The 20,943-nt window shown below is 44.0% G+C and overlaps 1 protein-coding gene across 2 annotated transcripts; it reads right to left on the bottom strand.

Moving 5' to 3' along the window:
* Positions 1-1,047: 1,047 nt before the first annotated feature.
* Positions 1,048-19,381, bottom strand: PSMD9 (proteasome 26S subunit, non-ATPase 9). Of its 2 annotated transcripts, none has more exons than XM_057746848.1 (6): positions 19,127-19,381; positions 16,130-16,232; positions 12,313-12,518; positions 10,391-10,492; positions 1,746-1,834; positions 1,048-1,421 (listed from the first exon to the last, which is right to left on the bottom strand). In XM_057746848.1, exons 1-6 carry the CDS (start codon positions 19,262-19,264, stop codon positions 1,394-1,396), a joined length of 666 nt encoding a protein of 221 aa, XP_057602831.1. In that variant the 5' UTR covers positions 19,265-19,381; the 3' UTR covers positions 1,048-1,393. The 2 variants fall into 2 exon arrangements, with proteins under 2 accessions (XP_057602831.1, XP_057602832.1); XM_057746849.1 differs by having other exon boundaries at positions 1,746-1,831; positions 19,127-19,379.
* Positions 19,382-20,943: the final 1,562 nt, after the last annotated feature.

The following is a 20,943-nucleotide window of genomic DNA, read 5'->3' as shown; positions in this document are numbered from 1 at the left end:
CATCTCAAAAAATAAAAGGGGTTATGAATGGGACATGCTGTGTTTATTATTGTCTAGGGCTTCTAAAAAGAGATTGGAAAACACGTGCAATTAGAAAAAAACAATTTAAACAGGAAACACTACTAAACACAGCACATCTGTGGCTACATGAGGGGAAGTCCGTGTGGATGGTTGGCTAGAGGACACGGTTTGGGGGCAGACACTCAACAGGAAGGCTTTCCAGTCGAGCATGAGCACCGCGGCTGGAAGCACACCCAGGACTGACTTCTCTCAGGGGGAGCTGGTATCTGTATCCGAGCCAAGCAAATCCAATTCTCAGGAACCCACGCATGCCTCAGAAGAATGTGCCAGACACCCTCTGAAACAGAAAGTGGTCTGCAAAGAACTGTGGAAATAAACGCTGTGATATGGTGAAGAGAGAAAGAAAATAAAACACAGAGTCACTAGGAATCACTGACACTCACTTTGCCATGTTACAGAGAGAAAATAAAAGAAGGAGGAATCAGCATTTTCAAGAAGACAGGTCTGCACACACTGCTGGTTCCCATCAGCAATGTCAACACGCCTTAGCAATCTACAAAACAGTGCGGATTTGAAGGCAGGGCCAGGAGGTTCAATTATAAAAAGTCATATTAGAAGCTAATTTGCAGGGTCTTTTATTCCAGAAGTGGAGGGAGCTTGCTGCCCTCTGGTGGGTTACAGAAGAGGAAGCCGACACCATACTGAGCTACCAGGGGTGCCTCCTGGCTTCCCCTGTTCTTAAAAGGGAGCAGTTGTGGCCCTGGAGGTCCAGCTGCTTAGGATGCAATTTCTGTATCCAGGGCAGCAATGCTGCAATGCAAACGCAGATGGTGCAGCCTGAGTGTCTGGAAACCCCATTCGCTAAAGGATGATGTTCCAGAGATATTGTCAGTCAGATCTTGACTTCAGCACAACTGCTGGTTTGTCTTGCCCAACTTTCTGTGAGGATGATCTAACTCCTGTCTGAGCTTTGGTTTGAGAAGTTCATAGCAAATTCATTTGGGGTGATAACATGGTCATATCAACACTGTAAAACTGTGTTTATTTGGGAAAAAAAAAATTTCTAGAAGAATAAAGTCATATCAGCACCTGCCAGAATAACTCCCACCCAATTGCTCACAAACCAAAGGATTCCCACTAGGGCCATGGCCCAATTCGCAAAAGATGCTGAACACAAATCAAGTTTTTAACAATGCCTTAATCCTGACAGATTACATTGGGAGGCCACAGAGTTTCCACCACCAGGAAGTTCAGGCTTCCAACCTCTTCCAGATCCTTGAGCTTCAGGGAGAGAAGAGAGGGAGGAAATGCCCACTAGATCCAAGTCCAGGGCAAGGAAAGATGCTTTCCTGTTTCTGTTCCCCAGGGACAATCATCTTTGCAAAGGAATAATGTTGCAGCTGGAAGAGAAAGAGAAAAGGAACAGTGTAAGTTTGGTGGCTCCATTCAGGAAGATCAGAAGTGAGCCCTTCTGAGCTTTTCACCTACCTGCTTTCATTCTTTCAAAGCTAATGCCCAGTTAATGAAACATGCAGAGTGCCCAGGGCTCCCTCCACCTCCATACCTGCAATCTCATTTCTGCCACAAGGATTTATCTTGAGTTGCTACAGGCAATCTGGAAATTCCCTTCATTTCCCAACAACCCCACCTCCTGCCCGCAGTTTCATGTCTAACAAACATTCAGTGGACGCTGCAGCGTGAATGAATGGACACGGATACTTTACCCTAGCAGGCCTTTTCCCGCCCAGCGTGTTGGCACGAGTCTAAGCTGGTGTTTCTCCCCTCTGCGGATCACTGTCACATTCAGGGGCTTCTGAAAGAAAATAGGCTCATTTTATGTTCAACCTCCTTAGGAGTTGAAGAGATTCAGGCTAGAATGCTGAGATACTGTTTTTTGGCAACCAGATTGGTAAGGATGCTTATTTTAAGCCTAATTCCTACTATTGGCGTGAATGTGGGGGACGCAGCACTCTCGGGGCAGCCAGTGGGGTTAGAGATTTGGTACCATCTTCCTGGAGAAACTCACCTCCCCCCCAAACAACAACAAAAAATCTTTAAAAGGTTCATACAAGATATTTTGCAGAAGTACAAGATGATAAAAAAATTTTTTTTAAAAGTACAAGATGATATATGAACAAAGCATTCATCCCAGGACTGTTTATAAATTTCAAAAACTGAAAACACCCAAAATATCCCTCAATAAGGTACTGTTCAAATATAGTATAGTGAATAAACAGTTTTAGTAAAAAAACAAAACAAAACCAGCCAAGTATGAATCCATTTGAATATATGTCCTAAAAGGTCATATGTGTTATAAATCAACTACTGTTCAATTAATAATAATTGTAAAATAAATAAAAATAAATAAAAGCTCTAAAAATTCATTAAGTAAATAGACATATGTGTTGTTTGGTGCATACAAAGTTTTCTGGAAGATAAACTGTTAACAGTGGTCACTTCCAGGAAAAGCACTAGCAATTTAGAGTAAGAAGAAGACATTTACTTTCATATCCTTCTGTACCATTAATTTTTTTTACTATGTGTATTACTTTAACAACAAAAAAAATCAAAGTAGGTACAATACATACCAAAGAAAATTACAAATTAAAACAAGATTCATTAAATTTAAAAATCTGTACATCAAAGAACACTGTCAACAGAGTGAAAAAGCAACCCACAGAATGGGAGAAAATATTTGCCAATCATAGATCTGATAAGGAATTAATATCCAGAATATATAAATAACTCCTACAACTCAACAACAAAAAAACCTGATTTAAAAATGAGCAAAGAACATAGACATTTTTCCAAAAAAAGATATACAAATGGCCAAACAAGCACATGAAAAGATGGCCCACGTCACTCATCATTAGAGAAATGCAAATTAAAACCACAATGAGATATCACCTCACACTCATTAGGATGGCTATTATCAAAAAAACAAAATGAAAACAAAACACAGAAAATACCAAGAGCTGGCGAGGATATGGAGAAACTGTAACCCTTGTACACTGTTTGTGGGAATGTAAAACGGTGCAATCACTGCGGAAAACATGACTATTCCTTAAAAAATTGAAAATAGAATTACCACATAGACCTGCAATTAAACATCGGGTGTATACCCAAAAAACTGAAAGCAGGGACTTGAAAAGACAGTTGTACACCCATGCTCATAGCAGCATTATTCGCCAAAATGGTAAATAGCATTATAGCCAAAAGGTAGAAGCAACCCAAGTGGCAACAGATTAAAGGATAAACAAAATGCAGTATAAATACATAACAGAGTATTACTCAGCCTTAAAAAGGAAATTCTGACACATGTAACAACCCGGGTGGACCATGAAGACATTATGCTACGTGAAATACATGAGTCACAAAAGGACAAATATTGTATGATTCCAGCTAGAGGTGTATAAATAGAGCCGTCACATTCATAGAGACAGAAAGTAGCTTAGTGGTTGCCAGGAGTTTGGAGAGATGGGAATGAGTAGTTAGTATTTAATGGGTAGAGTCTCAGTTTGGGAAGTGAAAAAGTCCTGGAGACGGATGGTTGGAGATGGCTGCAGAACAATGTGAGTGTACTTAATGGCACTTAAAAATGGTTAAAATGGTAAATTTTATGTTATGTATATTTTACCATAATTTTAAAAAATTAAGGCAGATCTAGCAATGTGATCTCTGAATCTGAAAAAATAAAGCACGATGAAAAACCAAAAAAGATGCCATTTTTCACCTAGACTGTCATGGAATAAAAGACTGACGATAACACAGTTGGGGAGGGGTGAAAAAATAAGCACTCACCTACACTGCTGGAGAGAATGTGAACGAACGCAGGCTTCTGGGAGCACATCTTGACAACATCTATCAAATCAGTAAATGTGAGTTGCCTGTAACCCAGCAATTCCACTTCTAGAAATCTCTCTGACAGAAACCCTCACACAAGAATATTCACAACACCACTGTTTGGCCAAATACTGGAAACAGCCTAAATGTCCAGGGATGCGGGGCCGGTTAAATGAAAGATGACAAAGCAAGCCAGGGAATATGGTAAAGATACATGTGTACCAATGTGGAAATCCCTTCAAAGGGGCAAACATCCAGAGCAGTATGTAGAGTAAGTCTTGTTTGTGACTTCTTTTTCAAAAAGCAATCACTGAAGACATACACACTGACACCCAGAAAATGTGTGACAGCTACACTGATGTGCTTCCAGTTCTGGAAGTGAGCTAGAAACCCAGAGGGTTTCTATTTCACATCCTAGACGTCTGACTTGCCCACTTCCTTCCACCTCCAGCCCATTCATCAAAGCCACCACCTCCAGCCCATTCATCAAAGCCACCATCATCTCTTCACCTGGCTGCTAAAACTCTGTAGCCCTCCAATCAGCTCTCTACCTAGCATCTGGAGAAATCTTTTCAAGACACAAAGCTGCTTACATCTGTCATTCTCCAGCTTGGAAGGGTGCATGGCTCTCTAGTGCTGCTCAGGAAAAAAGAAGAAAACCTTCACTAGGGCCCTGCCTCCTCCCCTCTCCCCCTCTGCCTTGCTCTGGGCTCCAGCCAGCCTTCTCTGATCCTCCCTTGTCAGGGCCCTGACCCTGCTGGAGGGCTCCTCTCCCTGTTGGTCTTGATAAACCTCAGTACACTTACAGGCCACGTTTTCAGGAACATTCTCCTTCAACCCCGAACTACATCAGAACCCCACTATTTGCTCTCCTAGCCCCCTGGCACTGTTGCTTCATAGCACTCATCGGGGTGTACAATTACACATCTGTGATCATCCGGTTAATGCTCGTCTCCCCTGCCAAAATGTTTCCAAGGACCCTCGGTTTACCTGTTTTGTTCCCTGTTGTAGCACCTGCCCCTCAGCCAGGACTCAAATAGAGCAGGGAAGGTATTACAAGGGAGGGAGAGCCAGGACTTCTATTCTTACTTTAAATACTTTTGCACTGTATTATTTTTTTTTCACAATACACATTATTGTTATTATTGAAATATAATTCACACACAATAAATTCACCATTTTAAAGTATACAGTTCAGTAGGTTCTAGTATATTCAGAGACTTGCCCAACCATCACCACTATCTAATTTCAGAGCATTTCCATCACCTGAAAAGAAACCCCATACCCATTAGCAATCACTCCCCAATTCCCTCCTCCCCCAGCCCCTGGCAACCACCAATCTGCCTTCTATCTCTGTGGATTTGCTTATTCTGGACATTTCATGTGAAGGGAATTCTAAAATATGTGGCCCTTTTGGTCCGGCTTCTTTCACTTACAACAAATCCTTTCAAGGTTCATTAATGTTACAGCATATTGGTACACCATTCCTTTTTATGGCTGAATAAAATAAGCATTATTTTTATAATAAAGAAAAACTTTGAAAATATATGCATTTGATCCAGAAACTCACCTTTAGAAAGTTATCTAGAGAAACTGAGATTTGTCTACAAGAGTATTAATTTCCCAGTTTCCATAAAATTGGAAACTACCTAAATGTCTAACAACAGAATGCTGTGGGGTTTACAAAAAATGTTTTTAATTCACAGAGCAGACCATGGAAACCCAGATCCCCGATTCTCAAGATGTGCTCTGGTTCCAGGAGGATCCCAGGCCCTGAGGGTGTGAGGTCCCCCTACTCCCTCCAGCCCATCCCAGCAGCTCAGCTTTTATCTGTTTGATATATTGGAATTCCCCAGGAAATTTCATTTGAAGAAAAGGTTCTGTTGTTAAAAAATGTTCAATAACTACTTTTGTAAAGAAGGACTTGTACAGTATTAACTAGAGTCACCATGCTGTGCATTACAATAATAATAATTATAATAATACTCTATTGCATACTTGAAGGTTGCTAAGAGAGTAAATCCTAAAAGTGCTCATCACAAGAAAAAAAATGTATAACTATGTGTGGTGACAGCTGTTAACGAGATTTATTGTGCCAATCGTTTCCTAATATATACAAATATTGAATTATGTTGTACACGTAAAACTAATATAATGTTATTTGTCAATTATACTTCAATTTTTTTAAAAAAGGATTTATAGGCCTATAAAGAGCCTAAGAATATATTTAACAAGAAAAGACACATTAAAAACCAGTAGCTATTATGAGTAATCACCAAAAACTGGAAACAACCTAAATGCCCCACACTGGGAAATGGATGAAGAGTCTGGCACTCATTACACGGTGGAGAACTACTCAGCAGTCAACAGGGATGAACTACAGATGCACGTGACAACATGCAAGAACCACAGATGCAGACACTGGGTGAAAGTGGCCAGACGTAAAGGGCTTTATACTCTGCGGTTCCACTTATATGACATTCTAGAAAAGGTAAAGCTACCAGGATGGAGCACCGATCAGTGACTTCCTGGGGGTGGGGGGGCAGGGAGGGATTAACTACAAAAGGATGAGGTCATTTTGGGTTGTAGAACTGCTCTGTATCTTCATTTGGTGACATTTACATAACTACACACGGCTGTCAAAATCCACAGTACTGGACACTGAAAAGGGTGAATGCTGCTGTGGGTAAACTAGACCTTAATCAAAGCAACCAGCAGCTCTGTGTGCTGATGTACGAACAGACGGTCCTCGGAAGGACACACGATTGGAAAGTGGCTGCCTTTGGAGGAGAGGGAGGTTTTTCATTATATGTTCTTTGGTTCTATTTCTACCATGTGTATGTATTACCTCTACCAGGAAAAAAAAAAAAAAAAGACATATTTACCAAACAAACCAGTAACAAAGAGCCCAGACAAGTACAAAGCTTAAAAGTATGTGCAGCCAAGTACCCAAGAGATGTGAGTAAACTATAATACACGAGCAAGCTGGGGGTGGGGTGGGAGGAAGGAGGGAAAAACAAAGACTTTGGGTAAACATAACAGAATGAACCTACATCTGCATCATCTCTAGAAATCTCAGTAAAATGATGATGGGACAGTAAAGAGGTAACAAAGGCACACTGCCACGAGGAATAAATTCTTTGAAATTCCTTCCTTCTAACGCCTAATTCCCCTCCCTTTGAGTGTGGGCTGGACTTACTCGCTTGTAACGAGTAGAATAAAGTGTAAGTGACAGTGTGAATCTTCAGAAACTGAGTCAGAGCAGGTGCTGCTGCCTCCTCTCTGCTCTCGCTTGGACCGCCCGCTCTGGGGGAGGCCAGCTGCCATGCTGTGAGGGCACTCAAGCAGCACTGCAGAGAGGCCCATGTGATGAGGAACTGAAGCCTCCTGCCAACAGCCATGTGAGTGAGGCATCCTGGAAACAGTTTTTCCAACCTCAGTCAAGCCCTCACATGACTGCAGCCTCTGTTTCCATCTTGACCACAACCTCATGAGAAACCCTGAGCCAAAACCACCCAGCTACACGACTCCTGGACACTGCCTGACCCCTAAACTGTATGAGATGATAAATTCTTGCTGCTTTAAGCTGCTAAGGTTTTGGGGTGATTTTTCATTCACCAATAGACAAATAATACACCCTTATGGCAAGGCGTTAAAGGGAAACAGAGCAGGAACAAATGGATTTGTTCCAGGGGACACCAGAAAGGCTGCAAACAAACAGAACAAAGAAACAAAATAAAGAATCCCACACATAAGAATTATATAATTCTTACAGGTGGCAATATAAATGAGTGGGTGAAGTACAAACTTTTCAATCAATGGTATGGGGACAACTACTATGCATGTGGGGAAAAAAATTAAGTTTGGTGCCCTGTTTCTCAAAATTTATTTTCAGATGAGCTATAAAAGTTATAAACCCAAGAGAAACGAAAACACATGTCCACACACAAGCTTTCATAGAATGTTCGCAGAAGTATTATCCTATAATAATAGCCAAAAAGTGGAAACAACCTAAATATTCATCAACTGATGAAGGGATAAATAAAATATGGCCTGTCCATACAACGGGATATTATTCGGTCGTAAAAAGGAATGAAGTCCTAACACAGGCTACAACATGGATGAACCTTGAAAACACTATGCTAAGTGAAAGTAGTCATAAGATATCACATGTTGCATGATCCCACTTATATGAAATGTCCAGAATAAGCAAGTCCACAGAGACAGAAAGTAGTTTGGTGGTTGCCAAGGGTTGGTATATATAGGGGGAATGGGGAGTAACTGCTAATGGATACAAGGCTCCTTTTTGAGGTGAGGAATGCACAACTCTATGAATATACCGAAAACAACTGGATTATGCACTTTAAATGGGTGACCTGTAAGGTATGTGAGCTGTACCTCAATTAAACTGTGGTTAGGACGCCAAGCTTCCACTGCCGGCAGCCCTGCAGGTTCGATCCCTGGTTGGGGAACTAAGATCCTGCTAGCCACACGACAAAGCCAAAAATAATAACAATAATAATAATAATAATAAGATACATTCCAGATGGATTGAAGAAAAGCTGAAAACAAAACAATAAAAGTACTAGAAGAATGTCTTTAAGCAGACAAAAATGCCAAAGCCATAAAGCAAAAAACTGATGAATTTGACAAAAGCAAAATTTTAAACTTGCACAAAAGTACAGACTTGATGAAGGTGTCAGTCAGTGCAGAAATGAGGGCCTGACCTCCAGCAGGGGTGCCAACACCGGCCCGCTGCTTCTTGGCCCAGTGCCTGCCTTCTGAGGAGCTGCACGTGGAGGAGCAGCGTGGCCACGCGGGGGCTGAGTGGCCTAGACAAAGCAAGAATTGTTGGCTGAACTGAAGATTTCATTTGGGAACCAAAAACTTTAGTTTTCTCTGGACTCTGAGCCCTGTATTTCTCTTGCAACGTACAGATCTTTGCCAAAAAAAGTTTTGTTGAGGTTACATTACTGAGAAACAAGCTGAGGTGATTACGCGGAAGTGTTTTTTAATGGCAAGCTATGCCAGAAACTAGAAGACTGCAGCCAATTCTGAATTTCAACTTTTATTATATCTTTAAGGAACGAAATTATCAAAAGGCACACAAACCAAGTTCTAATAGATGACGGTTTGAACAGTACTATGCTACTATGCATTGTACCGTATTTCTTTAAATTCTCAGCTTTGGTTTTGATAGTGAAGAGCCCTCTAATATTAATAAATTTAATAAAATAGATATCTGAGTTAAAAAAAAAAAACTTTAAAGTAATCGAAGTTACCATGAGCAAAGTTAAAAGAAAAGGAGCTAGAGAATTCCCTTCAGTAGTTAGGACACTGCACTTTCACTGCGGGGCACGGGTTCAACCCCTGGTCGGGGAACTAAGATCCCACAAGCTGCATGGCACAGCAAACAAAAAAAAGAAAAAAAAGGAGCTAATCCAGAGAAACATGCAATGTGTAAACAGGCAAAGATATTAATATCTAGAATATAGACTTCCTACAAATTAATTTTTAAAAAGGAAAAATAACCCAGTAGAAAAAAAATGGGAAAAAAATTAACAGACAATTCATAGAAAAGAAAATATGAACATTAATGAACATATAAAAAAAAGATACTCAACCTTGCTGGTAATCAGGAAAATACACATTAAAACAAGATGCCATTTTAGCAAAGTTATGAAAAGATCAATAATACAGAGTACTGCTGATATGATAAACAGCTGACCCTTGAACAACATGGGTATGAACTGCTTGGGTTCACTGACACATGAATTTTTTTCAACATATACAGTACTGCACAATCCGCAGTTCACTGAAGCCGTGAACACAGAACCGAGGATACAGAGAGCCAACCATGGAACCTGAGCATCCGCAGATGCTACTATCTGAGCTTGTCCTGGAACCAATCCCCTGTGGACACTGAGGGACGACTGGACTCTCATACAAATTCAGGGTACAAATTCATAAAACTTTTTCAAATTACCATTAAATTCTTAAGTGTGCATTCGCTGAGAGCCTGTAATTCTACTTCCAGGTGTGCACAGTTGTGAACAAGTACGCACGACTGTTCACACTGGCATAAAACTGGAAATGACCAAGATGTCCACTGATAAGGCAGCAGATGGACAAACTGCTGTCCGTTCATACCACGGAGTGCTGTGCAGCAGTGAAAAAGAGCAAGGTGAGTGAAAAGATCTCTAAGAAACCTTGTTAAATGAAAACAGGGATAGGAAGCAGGAAACGGGTACTTTAGCCAGGGTGGCTGGAAAGGCCTCTCTGAGAAGGTGGCATTTGTACAAGAGGAGGGAGGGAAGGAAGGAAGATGAGGTGGCAAGGGAAGAAGACGAAGGAAACAAGGGGGGACAAGCATTCTAGGCAGAGGGAACAGCCAATGCAGAGGCCCTGAGTGGTGTCTGTGCCTGAGTACAGGGCTCTGAGAGCAGCCAGCAAATACCCCGGCCACGTTTCCTGACCCCAGAAATTCCAGGGTTGCTGGCCAGAGGCCACGTAACATCCAACTCACCCCCTCACTGTGCTGGACCACACTGCCGATGTTCTGCAGAGTCTGGAAGTTTTGGGTGTTCACAGAGCCAAACTCCACAATCTCGTCATCCACTTGCAGACCCTAAAAAGAGAAAACAGAAAATCAGGCTAGAGGTTAAATGTGCTTCTGGTGTTCTTTACCCTCCATTATGTTTCCAATTTAATGTCAAGGTCAAGAGTGTGTTTTCTACAGGGAAGAATGGCAGACACAAAGCAAGGGATTTAGACACCTCAGGCAGGGAGGCGTGGTGGATAAATGGGCCACCTCTTCCGGGGGTTCCTCCAGGGGCAGATCTAGTGAAAGGTGACCAGGTCTGCCCAGTGTCTGATAAAAGCTGGCAGTTGTGGAGGCCTTGAGGAACGTGGGGAAAAGCTCTCTTGGGGTCCTGACCCAACTTCAGAGGCAAGAAGAGACAGGCCAGTCTGGCCTATTTTGTTCAGGGGCCAGAATTTAGACCCATTTGCCCTAGAAATCTCCAACCAAGCAGCCACAGGCATGACACTGACCCAGGATTAGAGTGACCCTGTTGTCGTAAGAACACAGACCACATTTCACCCACCCCTTCATCAAATACTCATCATGGGCTGACGACAGCTCGGTGCCAGAAGCCGTGCACAGCAGTGAATACAGCGGAGCTTGCGTGTAACCTGCAGGCTTGTGATCACTAAACATGACTGGCGGGACCCAGTTTCACGCTCTAGAAGCTATGTGTCCTGGCACAAGGTACTTCAGGGCTTCGAGGCTTTTCCTCATGGGTGAAATGGGGCAGATTAGTACCTACCCCAGAGGGTGGCTGGGGGATTAAATACTAAACGCAGGCCACACAAAAATCTGTACGTCACGTTCACAGTAGCGTTATTCATAATAAGAAGCTGATGAGCGGGAAACAGCGTGGGCTATCCAGACAGCACATTATACTCGGCGGTAAAACGGAATGAAGTTGAGGGAGGGATAAATTGGGAGACTGGGTACTGACGTATACGCACTACTATATATAAAATAAGTAATAATAACCTGCTGCATAGCACAGGGAACTGTACTCAATACTCTGTAATGGCCTACACGGGAAAGGAATCCTAAAAAAAAAAAAAAAAAAAAGAGGATACATGTATATATGTAACTGATTCACTTTGCTGTGCACCTGAAACTAATACAACATTGTACATCAACTATACTCCAATAAACATTTTTTAAAAATTAAAAAAAAATTTAAAAAGGAATGAAGCAGAGATACATGCTCCAACACGGCTGGACCCTGAAAACATGACACTAAGACGAAGAAGTTAGTCAGAGAAGACCACATATTGTACAATTCCATTTACACATATATGAAATGTCCAAAACAGGCAAATTCATAGAGACAGAAAGCAGACTGCTGGTTGCCAGGGGCTGGGGGAGACGGTGGGTTGAGGTGTAATAGCTAATTGGTACCGGCTTTCTTTTCAGGATAATGAACATATTCTAAAATTGATTGTTAATACACTAAAAGCCACTGAATCGTATATGTAACCTTAAATGGGTAAAAGTTATGGTATGTGAATTATATCCCAATGAAGCTATTACAACTTTTCTAAACACACTAGGTAAGCTATAGCTCTCTTGGCAGAACACTGGTGCAAAGCAAGGGCTCAGCAAGAGGCAGCTATTGTTGTCATTCCTGTGCCCATTACTCAACGTCCAGCTAAAATCAGCCTCGAGGAGAGAACCTCTTTCCCTCTCCTGGGACATCTGTCACCTTCTACCTGTGTCCCAGGGTCTCTCCACAGCCAGTTTAGTGGGCAGCAGGGGCTGACTCCTGCTGGGCTGCAGCGGGCCTTCATCGGTGTCTGCCGCCCTGGAGACAGCCCCCCAAGCCCTCCCCAAGGCGCCCTCAGGGTGCGGATTTAGGGGGCCAGGCTTACTGCGATGCTGGCAGGGGAGCCGGGGCTGATGTTGTTCACTTTGGCGAAGGCCTGAGGGGGGCTGAGGCCCTGGCTCTGGCCGCGGCTCATGGCCTCCCTGCGGGCCTCAGCCAGGTCCCGGGCCTGCTTCTCCTTGTCGCGAGCGTGCAGCTGGTGCAGGGCCTCCTCCACCTGCTTCATCACCGCCTTGTGATCATTCTGCAAGCCTGGAGGAGAGCACCGTGTCAGGGGCCGAGAAGACAGCTGAGGACACAAGACACCCCCCCCCCCCCCCCACACACACACACACCACATTCAGTCACTGACTATTTAACGAGCGCTTATTATAAGCCGGACTTTGGGCTAGAGGCTGAGGACCCATCTGCAGACACGACAGAAGGGCTGCCCTCGTGAAGCTTACAGGCCCGCAAGGAAAGCAGCTGCGGAACAAGCGATTACAACGACACCTGATGAGTGCGATGAGCACCGACCCAGCCAGGGGCCCTGAACTCGCTAGTCTCAGAGATCAGGGGAGGCTTCCCAAAGGCAGCACTGTCTCCGCTGAGACCTGAAAGGTGAGCGGAAGGAGGCAAGGAGGGATTCCAGCTGAATCCACGGCCACAAACTCAAACGCACACAAGGGGCAAGCACGAGTGAAGCAGGCTGGGGCCGAGAAGGATTTCGCTTCTCTCTTAATGCCTCTAGAGGAAAAAATGATGCCAAGTCTACCAGCACGTGACTGGTGATGTTCAGTCTGGGAGAAGCAACAGGGAGAAAAGCTGGAAATGAGGAGTTTGGGGATGAAATCCGATTTTTTTCCAGTACTGACATTTAACTCAAAATGTTAGGAATGACCATGTGGGTCAGGTAAGTCAACTCTGCAGGCCAGTCCAGCAGAGTGGCTGGGATTTGGGTAACTTTTTTTTTAACCTAAAGATAACTTCCTCTGATGCTCTTGGATCTCGCACCTCATTCAAGCCAGTTCCCTGTGAGGAGCTCCAGAGCCCTGAGCAGACCAGCACTGCCTGCCAACTCACATCTAGCATCCGTGGGCCACAGACTTCCAGACTTTGCAGGTGCCTTGGACTGAGGGACTGTGGGCACGCACGGCTACCTGGCCAGGTTCCTCTGCTCCTGTCACTTTGGAGGTGTGGCCCTCGGGCTTTATAGGCCTCTGGCACTCAACCCTCAGGAGCACACACGAGAAAAGGGCCCAGACTTGAATAATTGGAGACATAAACCTGGGCAGGAAGACTTAAAATGGTGTCAGTGTATAATACACAGTCACTCTCTGACTAGACAAGGCCCCCCCAGGCATTAAGCTCCACGAGGACCCCAGGCCTTCAGCACAGTAAGTCTTGAGCTACAGATGCTGGCTAAGGGAATGAATGACTTTTCTTTTTTTTAACCATATAATGCAATTCTAATCAGAATTCAAAAATTTTTTTCTCCTTGGACAGAATGTTTCCAAGAGAAAAAGAAAGTTTCCAAGGCCGTTCAAAAAACAAACTTGTGGGACTTCCCTGCTGGTCCAATGGTTAAGAATCCGCCTTCTGATGCAGGGGATAAAGGTATGATCCCTGGTTGGGGAACTAAGATCCCACATGCTGCAGGGCAACTAAGCCTGAGAGCCACAACTAGAGAGAAGCCTGTGCACTGCAATGAAAGATCCTGCATGCCTCAACGAAGACCCGATGCAGCCAAATAAATATTTAAAAAACAAACTGGCAATTATAACAAATGTGAGATACTAATGTAAGATAATAGGGGAAACTGGGTACAGAGCATATGGGACCTTTCTGGGTTATTTTCCCAATTTTTCTATAAATCTAAAGCTATTCTAAAAAAAAAGTCTATTTTTTCAAATAAAATTAACTTGCAAGAAGTTTTTTTAGTTTTTCAAAGACAACCAATAAGAAGGAACCATTCAACCAGACTCTCACGTATATTAAAGTCATTAAGATGGCATGATTAGCACCCAAAAAGATAGATGAACAGAGCAAAAAGCCCAGAAAGGGACGTAAGCACGTCTGAAGATTTAATACACAATACTGTCAGCGCTTCAAATCAATGGAGAAAGAACAGACTATTTAACAAATGGTGTCGGAACACCAGGCCAACCATTTGGAAAAAAAACTAAGTCAGTGGCCGCCCTCACACTGTGGGCTACGGCTTCTCAGACTTCCCCCAGAAGCCTCCTAACTGGGGAGCACTTCCCTGGGGAGTCCAAGGGTTTAGCCAAAAGCCCCAAATTTCCCTCCAGCCTGATTGTCTTAACACGGTTTATCCCTACTCTGTATCTTCCTATTTGTTTTAATATCAAAATGGCATGCTTCTTTTCCCAAAATCTCCAAGGAAAAGTGAGGCCCTAAGAAGTTCTATGATCATACTGTGGCTGTGAGGAAACTCTGGCATCTTCAGCTGTGCCCCACGCCAGGGCTACCTGTAACCCCATTGAGAAGCCTGGTCTTATACCAAACCATGCTGCAAATGGAGTCAAAATTCACACAGGTAGAAGAGAAGTCATTAAGGGGGAAGTGTGGATGATAAATTCCCTTCTAATATGACTTTGTGGTAGAGACTGCTGGTTGCCTCCCTGTGGTAGAGTGAAAAGTGGCCCCAAAGATGTTCACATCCTAATCCCCAGAACCTGTGAATTTGCCACTTTATATGGCAAATTTAGGGGGCTTTGTAGGTGTGACTAAGTTAAGGGCCCTGAGATGGGGAGGCCTGGATTATTCAGGTGGTGGACCCAATGTAATCACAAGGGTCTTTATAAGTGAAAGAGGGAGGCAGGAGAGTGAGCGAAAGAGACATGACACCAGACTGAGAAGGTGGAGAGACGTAGCTGCTGGCTTTGAAGATGCAAGGGGCTGCAAGTCGAGGATGGGGGCAGCTTCCAGAAGCTGGAAGAGACAAGGAAATGAATTCTCCCTGGAGCCTCCAGAAGGAACACAGCCCTGCTGACACCATGATTTTAGTCCAGTGAGACCCACTTGGACATTTCATTTCCAGAACTATAAGATAATAAATTTGTAATGTTTTACACTAAGTCTGCGATGATTTGTTACAGCGGAAAGAGAAGACTGATAAACTACCCAACCTCTACTCTCTCTGTTCCTTGACAATAAATACATACATACATACACACATACAATATATATACGCGCACATAAGAGACTTTAGGATGGAAAACATGCCCATTACGGGGTACATTTCTCACAGGCAGAGAAGCCTATGAGAGGAAAGCAGAAAGGGATGCAGGGGCGGGGGGGTGGGACTTGCAGGACACATCTTTAACCGCAGGGCTGCCAGCTGGTATAGAAGCTTGTGCCCTTCCTACCTTCTTCCTTCCCTTTCCTCCCGCCTGGCTCAAGGAATGGTGACCCTGAAGATGGACAAATTTCCTAAGGATGGCAGAGCCTGAGTTTCTGATGACTGGCCCTGCACTGCCTACCTCCAAATGTCTTTATTGAGGTACTGAGCTATTTTCTGTTTGAGTGTCCATAACTAGGTCACTATCATTAACAGCTAAACATGTTTCCTAAGACGTAATTAATTTGATTGGGATTGTAAGCAGTATCTGACTTGGGTTTCTGTCGTTACTGCAATAAAATTTTCCGCGATGAAGCCAAGTTCCTAAAAACAAAACGAAAAATGAAATCGTAAATACAGATCCCCTAGAGTCTAACCCATTCCCTCAGTTCTCAGTCCCTCCATGATGACATCAAGGCAGAAGCAAGGGAAGCAGATTGTATGGAATACTGGTGATTTCTCTGTGTGCCTTAAACATCCCCTGCTGCAAGGTGGGGGAAGGTCCCCAGCGAGGGTCACTCACAGACGATGTTGTGCCTTGCAGTTCGGACTTGGTACAGGTCCACGTCTGCCCGGGGGTAGCCCTCACAGTCCACCAGAGGCTCATTCATCCCGACGCCTTTTTGCTGGAGGGAAGAGATGAGGGCAAAAAGATTTCACAGATATGAAGTCCTCTTTCCCCAGACTCTCCTACTCTGCGGTCATAATAAAGGTGACAGCAACGATAGCGACCAGACATTGATTACTTCACACAGACTGGGTCCTTTCCCAAATCCTCGCACCACTGCCCTCTGAGGTGGGTGCCATTTTTTAATTGACTTTTAATAACAGCAGTAATGCATGAACCCGCTCTGCTGTTTTGAAGTTAGAGCAGTGCAGATAAAACTAAAGACTCCTTTGAGCATCATCCCCAAGGCCAGCCTCTTCCTCGACTCCTCCAAACCCTCATTCCTACGGGCAGCTGACACCTGGCTGCTGGCCTTGGAAGCTGGAGGGGTGTAAAAACCCCAAAGTGCATCCAGCTGAGGCAGGACTTTGGTTCTTCTGAAAATAACAAGAGATCTAAAGGGGCCTTCAAACAGGCTTTTCATCTCTGGAAAGATACACTGATACCACCAGTTGCCATCTGGGGAGATGAACGGGTGGCTGGGGGACAGAGGAGGGAGACTTTCCATTTTATATCCTTTTGCAGTCTCTGAATTTTGACCACAGCAGTGTAGTCCCTATTCAAAACAATACATTTGTTTTAATGTTTTAAAGTCCTTTCCTACATAAGTCAGAGCATGGTGCACAAAAGCAATGAAACATGTTGTGTGACACACAGAAGGGATTTTTGTAGTCAGTCAGACTTCGATTTCAAGCTCAAGTCGCCCCAGACAATCCAGGTGCCCTTGGTTAACAGGTTCCCCTCTCTGGGCCTCAGCTTCCTCAATTATAAAAAGGGAAAAATGGCACTCACCTCCCTTCCCACATGTTCAGAGAATTAACGAGTTGACCTATGTAGGGGCCTAGCACAGTGCCAGGCACATTCACAGAGTGGTGAATAGCAGCCCCCAAAAGATATGTCCAAGTCCTAACCCCCAGAACCTGTGAACGTGATCTTATTTGGAAAAAGGATCTTTGCAGATATAATTAAGTGAAGGATGGCAAGAAGAGATCATCCTGGATTTAGGGTGGACCCTAAATGCAATGATAGGTATCCTCATAAGAGAAAGGAGAGGGAGATTTGGGACACAGAGACACAGAGAGAAGGCCATGTGAAGACAGAGGCAGGGACCGGAGGGATGCAGCCACAAGCCAAGGAGGCCGGTAGCCACCAGGATCTAGGAGAGAGGCATGGAAAAGATTCTCCCTCAGAGCCTCCAGAAAAAAATCAAACCTGCCAACATCTTGATTTCACAATTCTGGCCTCCACAACTGTGAGAGAATAAATTTCTGTTGTTTTAAGCCACTGAGCTGTGGTAATTCGTTACAGCAGCCCTAGGAAATTAATACACATGGAAAGTAATAAATAATGGCTGTAATTATCAGCACAGAGACCAGCTGCCAAGTCTCTGCACTCACACACCTTTGTAGCACATGTCAGCACTTCATTCCTTTTTATTCACTAATATTCCACTGCATGGGTAGACCACATTTCATTTATATATTCGTCAGGTGACAGATAATTGGATGGGTCACCCTGATACATACATTTATCTTATATTTAAGGAAAGAGATTCTCATTTTTTTCATACGTTGTGGAGTTATAAAATTTCCCTTGAAAATAAGACTAAGTAAAAAAGTGGGTCAACTTAAAGAAAAATATCAAGGGAGTAACAGTATAGGAGGTATACGGATACAGCATCCTGCCTGCAGTAGAAAAATAACTAAGGTGTGAGAAATTGCTGGCACAACACTTGAAAGCACAGATTCTGGATTCAACAGGCATGAGATCCGAATTCCACTTTGTGACTCCAAAGAAGTGACTTCCCCTTTCTGAGCCTCGGGGTAATGTACCAACTTCACAGAATAGTTGAGAGAATTTCACAATATAACACACATAAACCAGCCCCCTTTAGGCACACAGTCAGCACCCAGTAAAATGGCAGCCTGGCCTCCATATGATACTTCATCTTACTCCCATCACCTAAAGTGCATTCCAACCGCCCTATATAGGACGTGATTCATTTACTTTTCCTCTGCAAATTGATTTGTGGTTTTACACTAGGTAGCTTAAGAAAAACTACATCCATTTTGGAGCCACAGAGACCTGAGAACTAGGCCCATCGCTTCCACTTCCGACCTACATGACCCTTGGCAAGAGTTTGCCCCACTCTGGGCCTCAGTTTCCTCCTTATACAATAAGGATCATGAGCTTTTCCTGTCACTCAAAGCTCTGTTCTTAGACCAGTGCCATCAGCATCGCTGGGAATTTGCTAGAAATGCAGTAGCTGCTGCCACACACCCGTCCTCCATTAAAATCTGAATTTTAACAAGATCGCCAGGTGATTCGTATACATATTAAAGCTTAAGAAGCTCTAAGGTAAAGTGGTTAGTAAAGCACAGGACATCTGGTAACCGTTCAACAAGGACTGATGATGGAGGTGATTATCACCCTGTCTCTGCAAACTTATTAGCCCTGTGACTTGAGGAAGGTTTAAGTAATGCCTCTGTTTCCCCATCCCTAAAATGCGGGAAATAACAGAATTCACTTCAAAGCTTTGTTGGGAGCATTAAATGCGTTAACCAACGTCAAGCGCTTAACACCGCGCCCAGCACCAGCAAGGACTCCATAAATGCTTGCTAGAACATCAATTCGAATTGTTCCTAGTCATTCACGTTATTTGCCTCACTGCCTGCTGCCGACAGAGGCCGCACTTGCGGCGCCTTGGGCCTCCCAGGGAGGGAGAGATCCACAGCTGAGAGCGCAAGCGGAGGCCGCCGGGTCTCTCAGTCCCCGCCCCAGGTCCGGGGGCCGGGGCCGGAAGGCCTTGGGGCGCCTCCCGCGCCCGCTCGGGAGCCCCGGGCCCACACTCACGCTCTCCAGCACGTCATAATTGGCTTTGATCTGCGCCTCGATCTCCTCCTTGCGCCTTATCAGTTCCTGAATGTCGCTGACAGTCACCCCGCTGGCCTCCGGGGAGCCTCCGCTCTGCCTAGCTTCCTTCTCCGACATCGTGGACCTCCGCCGGAGATGCCAGACAACCGGTTTGCCGGCCGCGGACGCCCGAGGAAACTGTGGCTACGGCTCCGCCCGCGGGCCAAAACACCACGGCCTTTCGCGGGCGCCGGGAAAAGTCGGGGGGTGGGGGCGTGTCGGGGGCGTGGTCACAGGAAGCCACACCCTGCTGGAACACGTGGTCCTGTGGTGACTCCTGGAGGAGAGGTATGAGGACCGATGGGTTCCCGGTCCCGCCCAAGCGGTGGCCCCAACCAGGCATGGTGAACTCTCCCTAGTTGACTCATTTTCTTTCCTCATTCATTCAGCTGTGCATTGAGCGCCTACTGTATGTATGTGCCAGCGCGCTGTATGTGGCACTTCATTTCAGCTCTGCGTCTGCACAGCCCTTGAGGGTTTACAAAATATTCAGGTTCCTTATCCCTGGGTTTACAAAGCCTACAATCTTGGGTTGAAATCCAGGCTCTTGCCTTTTACTGCCAGCAGTGACCTAGGTAAATTACTTCACGTCTCTGGGCCTCAGTTTCCTCACCTGTGAGTGGTTGGATGTTGATAGCAATCTATCTCATAGTACTGACATTTTGCAAACAAATATTTATTGAAAGCCTCCTTTGTGATATACACTGTCCTAGGTGCTGGAGGGGAAAGAATGGAGCACTGGACTCAGTGCCTGTCTCATATTAGGGCCTCTATACATTTTAGTAAAAATAGTATTGATGATAATAATAGCAATACTAATCATTTATCAAATACTTACAATTCATCGCACTGTTCTAAGGGCCCTACGTGTATAAATTCAACAACGTCATAAACCAGGATTATTATTACCCTCGACAGCTGAGAAAACCATCTCAATAACCCACTTGCCCAACTAGCAAAATAACCAGCCCAACTTTGAACCCAGCTTAACCAAATGGTGACACTTAACATCTTAACATGTCCCCCTTAATATACTGCACTGAAAAGGACACACCATCACCTATGTAGTAGTCAAACATGTTCACCTATGTAGTAGTCAAACATGTTTGCCCTGAATCCAGTCATGAAAAACAAGCAGATAAATCCAAATTGAGGGACGTTCTTCGAAACAACTGGCCTACACTCTTCAAAAAGGTCATTGTTGTGAAATATCCACACACAAGCTAGGCAATCACCTAGAATTAAAGACAACAATTAAATGCAATACGTGATCTTCGATTGGATCCTGATTCCCTTAAAAAACAAAAACAAAAAACTAGAAAGGACATCTTTTGGGCAGTTGAGGAAATCTGAATATGAAGCATATGATAGCAATGTTACATTTCATGATTTGGATCCTTGTATGGGGTTACTTACGACAAGGTCCTTAGAAAATGTATCCTGTAGTATTTAGAGGCAAGAGAAGCAACTTACTTTCAAATGGTTCAGAAAAAAAATCTGTATAAATATTTATAGACAAGAGAATGAAAAGGTAAATGTGACAGAGTGTAAATAATTGGTGACTCTGGGTGAAACATATAGGAACATTGTACTATCGTTGCAACTTTTCCGTAAGTTTGAAATAATTTCAAAATAAAAAGTTGCTAAAATAATCTTTTTACAGAAAAAAGTAGAACTGATTACATCAGGCCTCCTACATTTTGTTCAATTATCTTTTTTCTTTTTTGCTGCACCATGTGACTTGTGGCAGGATCTCA

Source organism: Hippopotamus amphibius, chromosome 8 (assembly GCF_030028045.1).
Source record: "Hippopotamus amphibius kiboko isolate mHipAmp2 chromosome 8, mHipAmp2.hap2, whole genome shotgun sequence".
Lineage (NCBI taxonomy): Eukaryota > Metazoa > Chordata > Mammalia > Artiodactyla > Hippopotamidae > Hippopotamus > Hippopotamus amphibius.
Note: the sequence above shows the minus strand (reverse complement) of the source record. Positions and strands in the feature narration are given on the sequence as shown.

Coding starts and splice junctions, on each gene's coding strand:
- PSMD9 (XM_057746848.1), bottom strand. CDS start 19,264: ATGTCGGAGAAGGAAGCTAGGCAGAGCGGAGGCTCCCCGGAGGCCAGC. Junction 10,493..12,312: donor GCTCCCCTGCCAGCATCGCA/GTAAGCCTGGCC, acceptor TTCTCTTTTTAG/GGTCTGCAAGTGGATGACGA. Junction 1,835..10,390: donor TGGTCCAGCACAGTGAGGGG/GTGAGTTGGATG, acceptor ATTTTCTTTCAG/AAGCCCCTGAATGTGACAGT.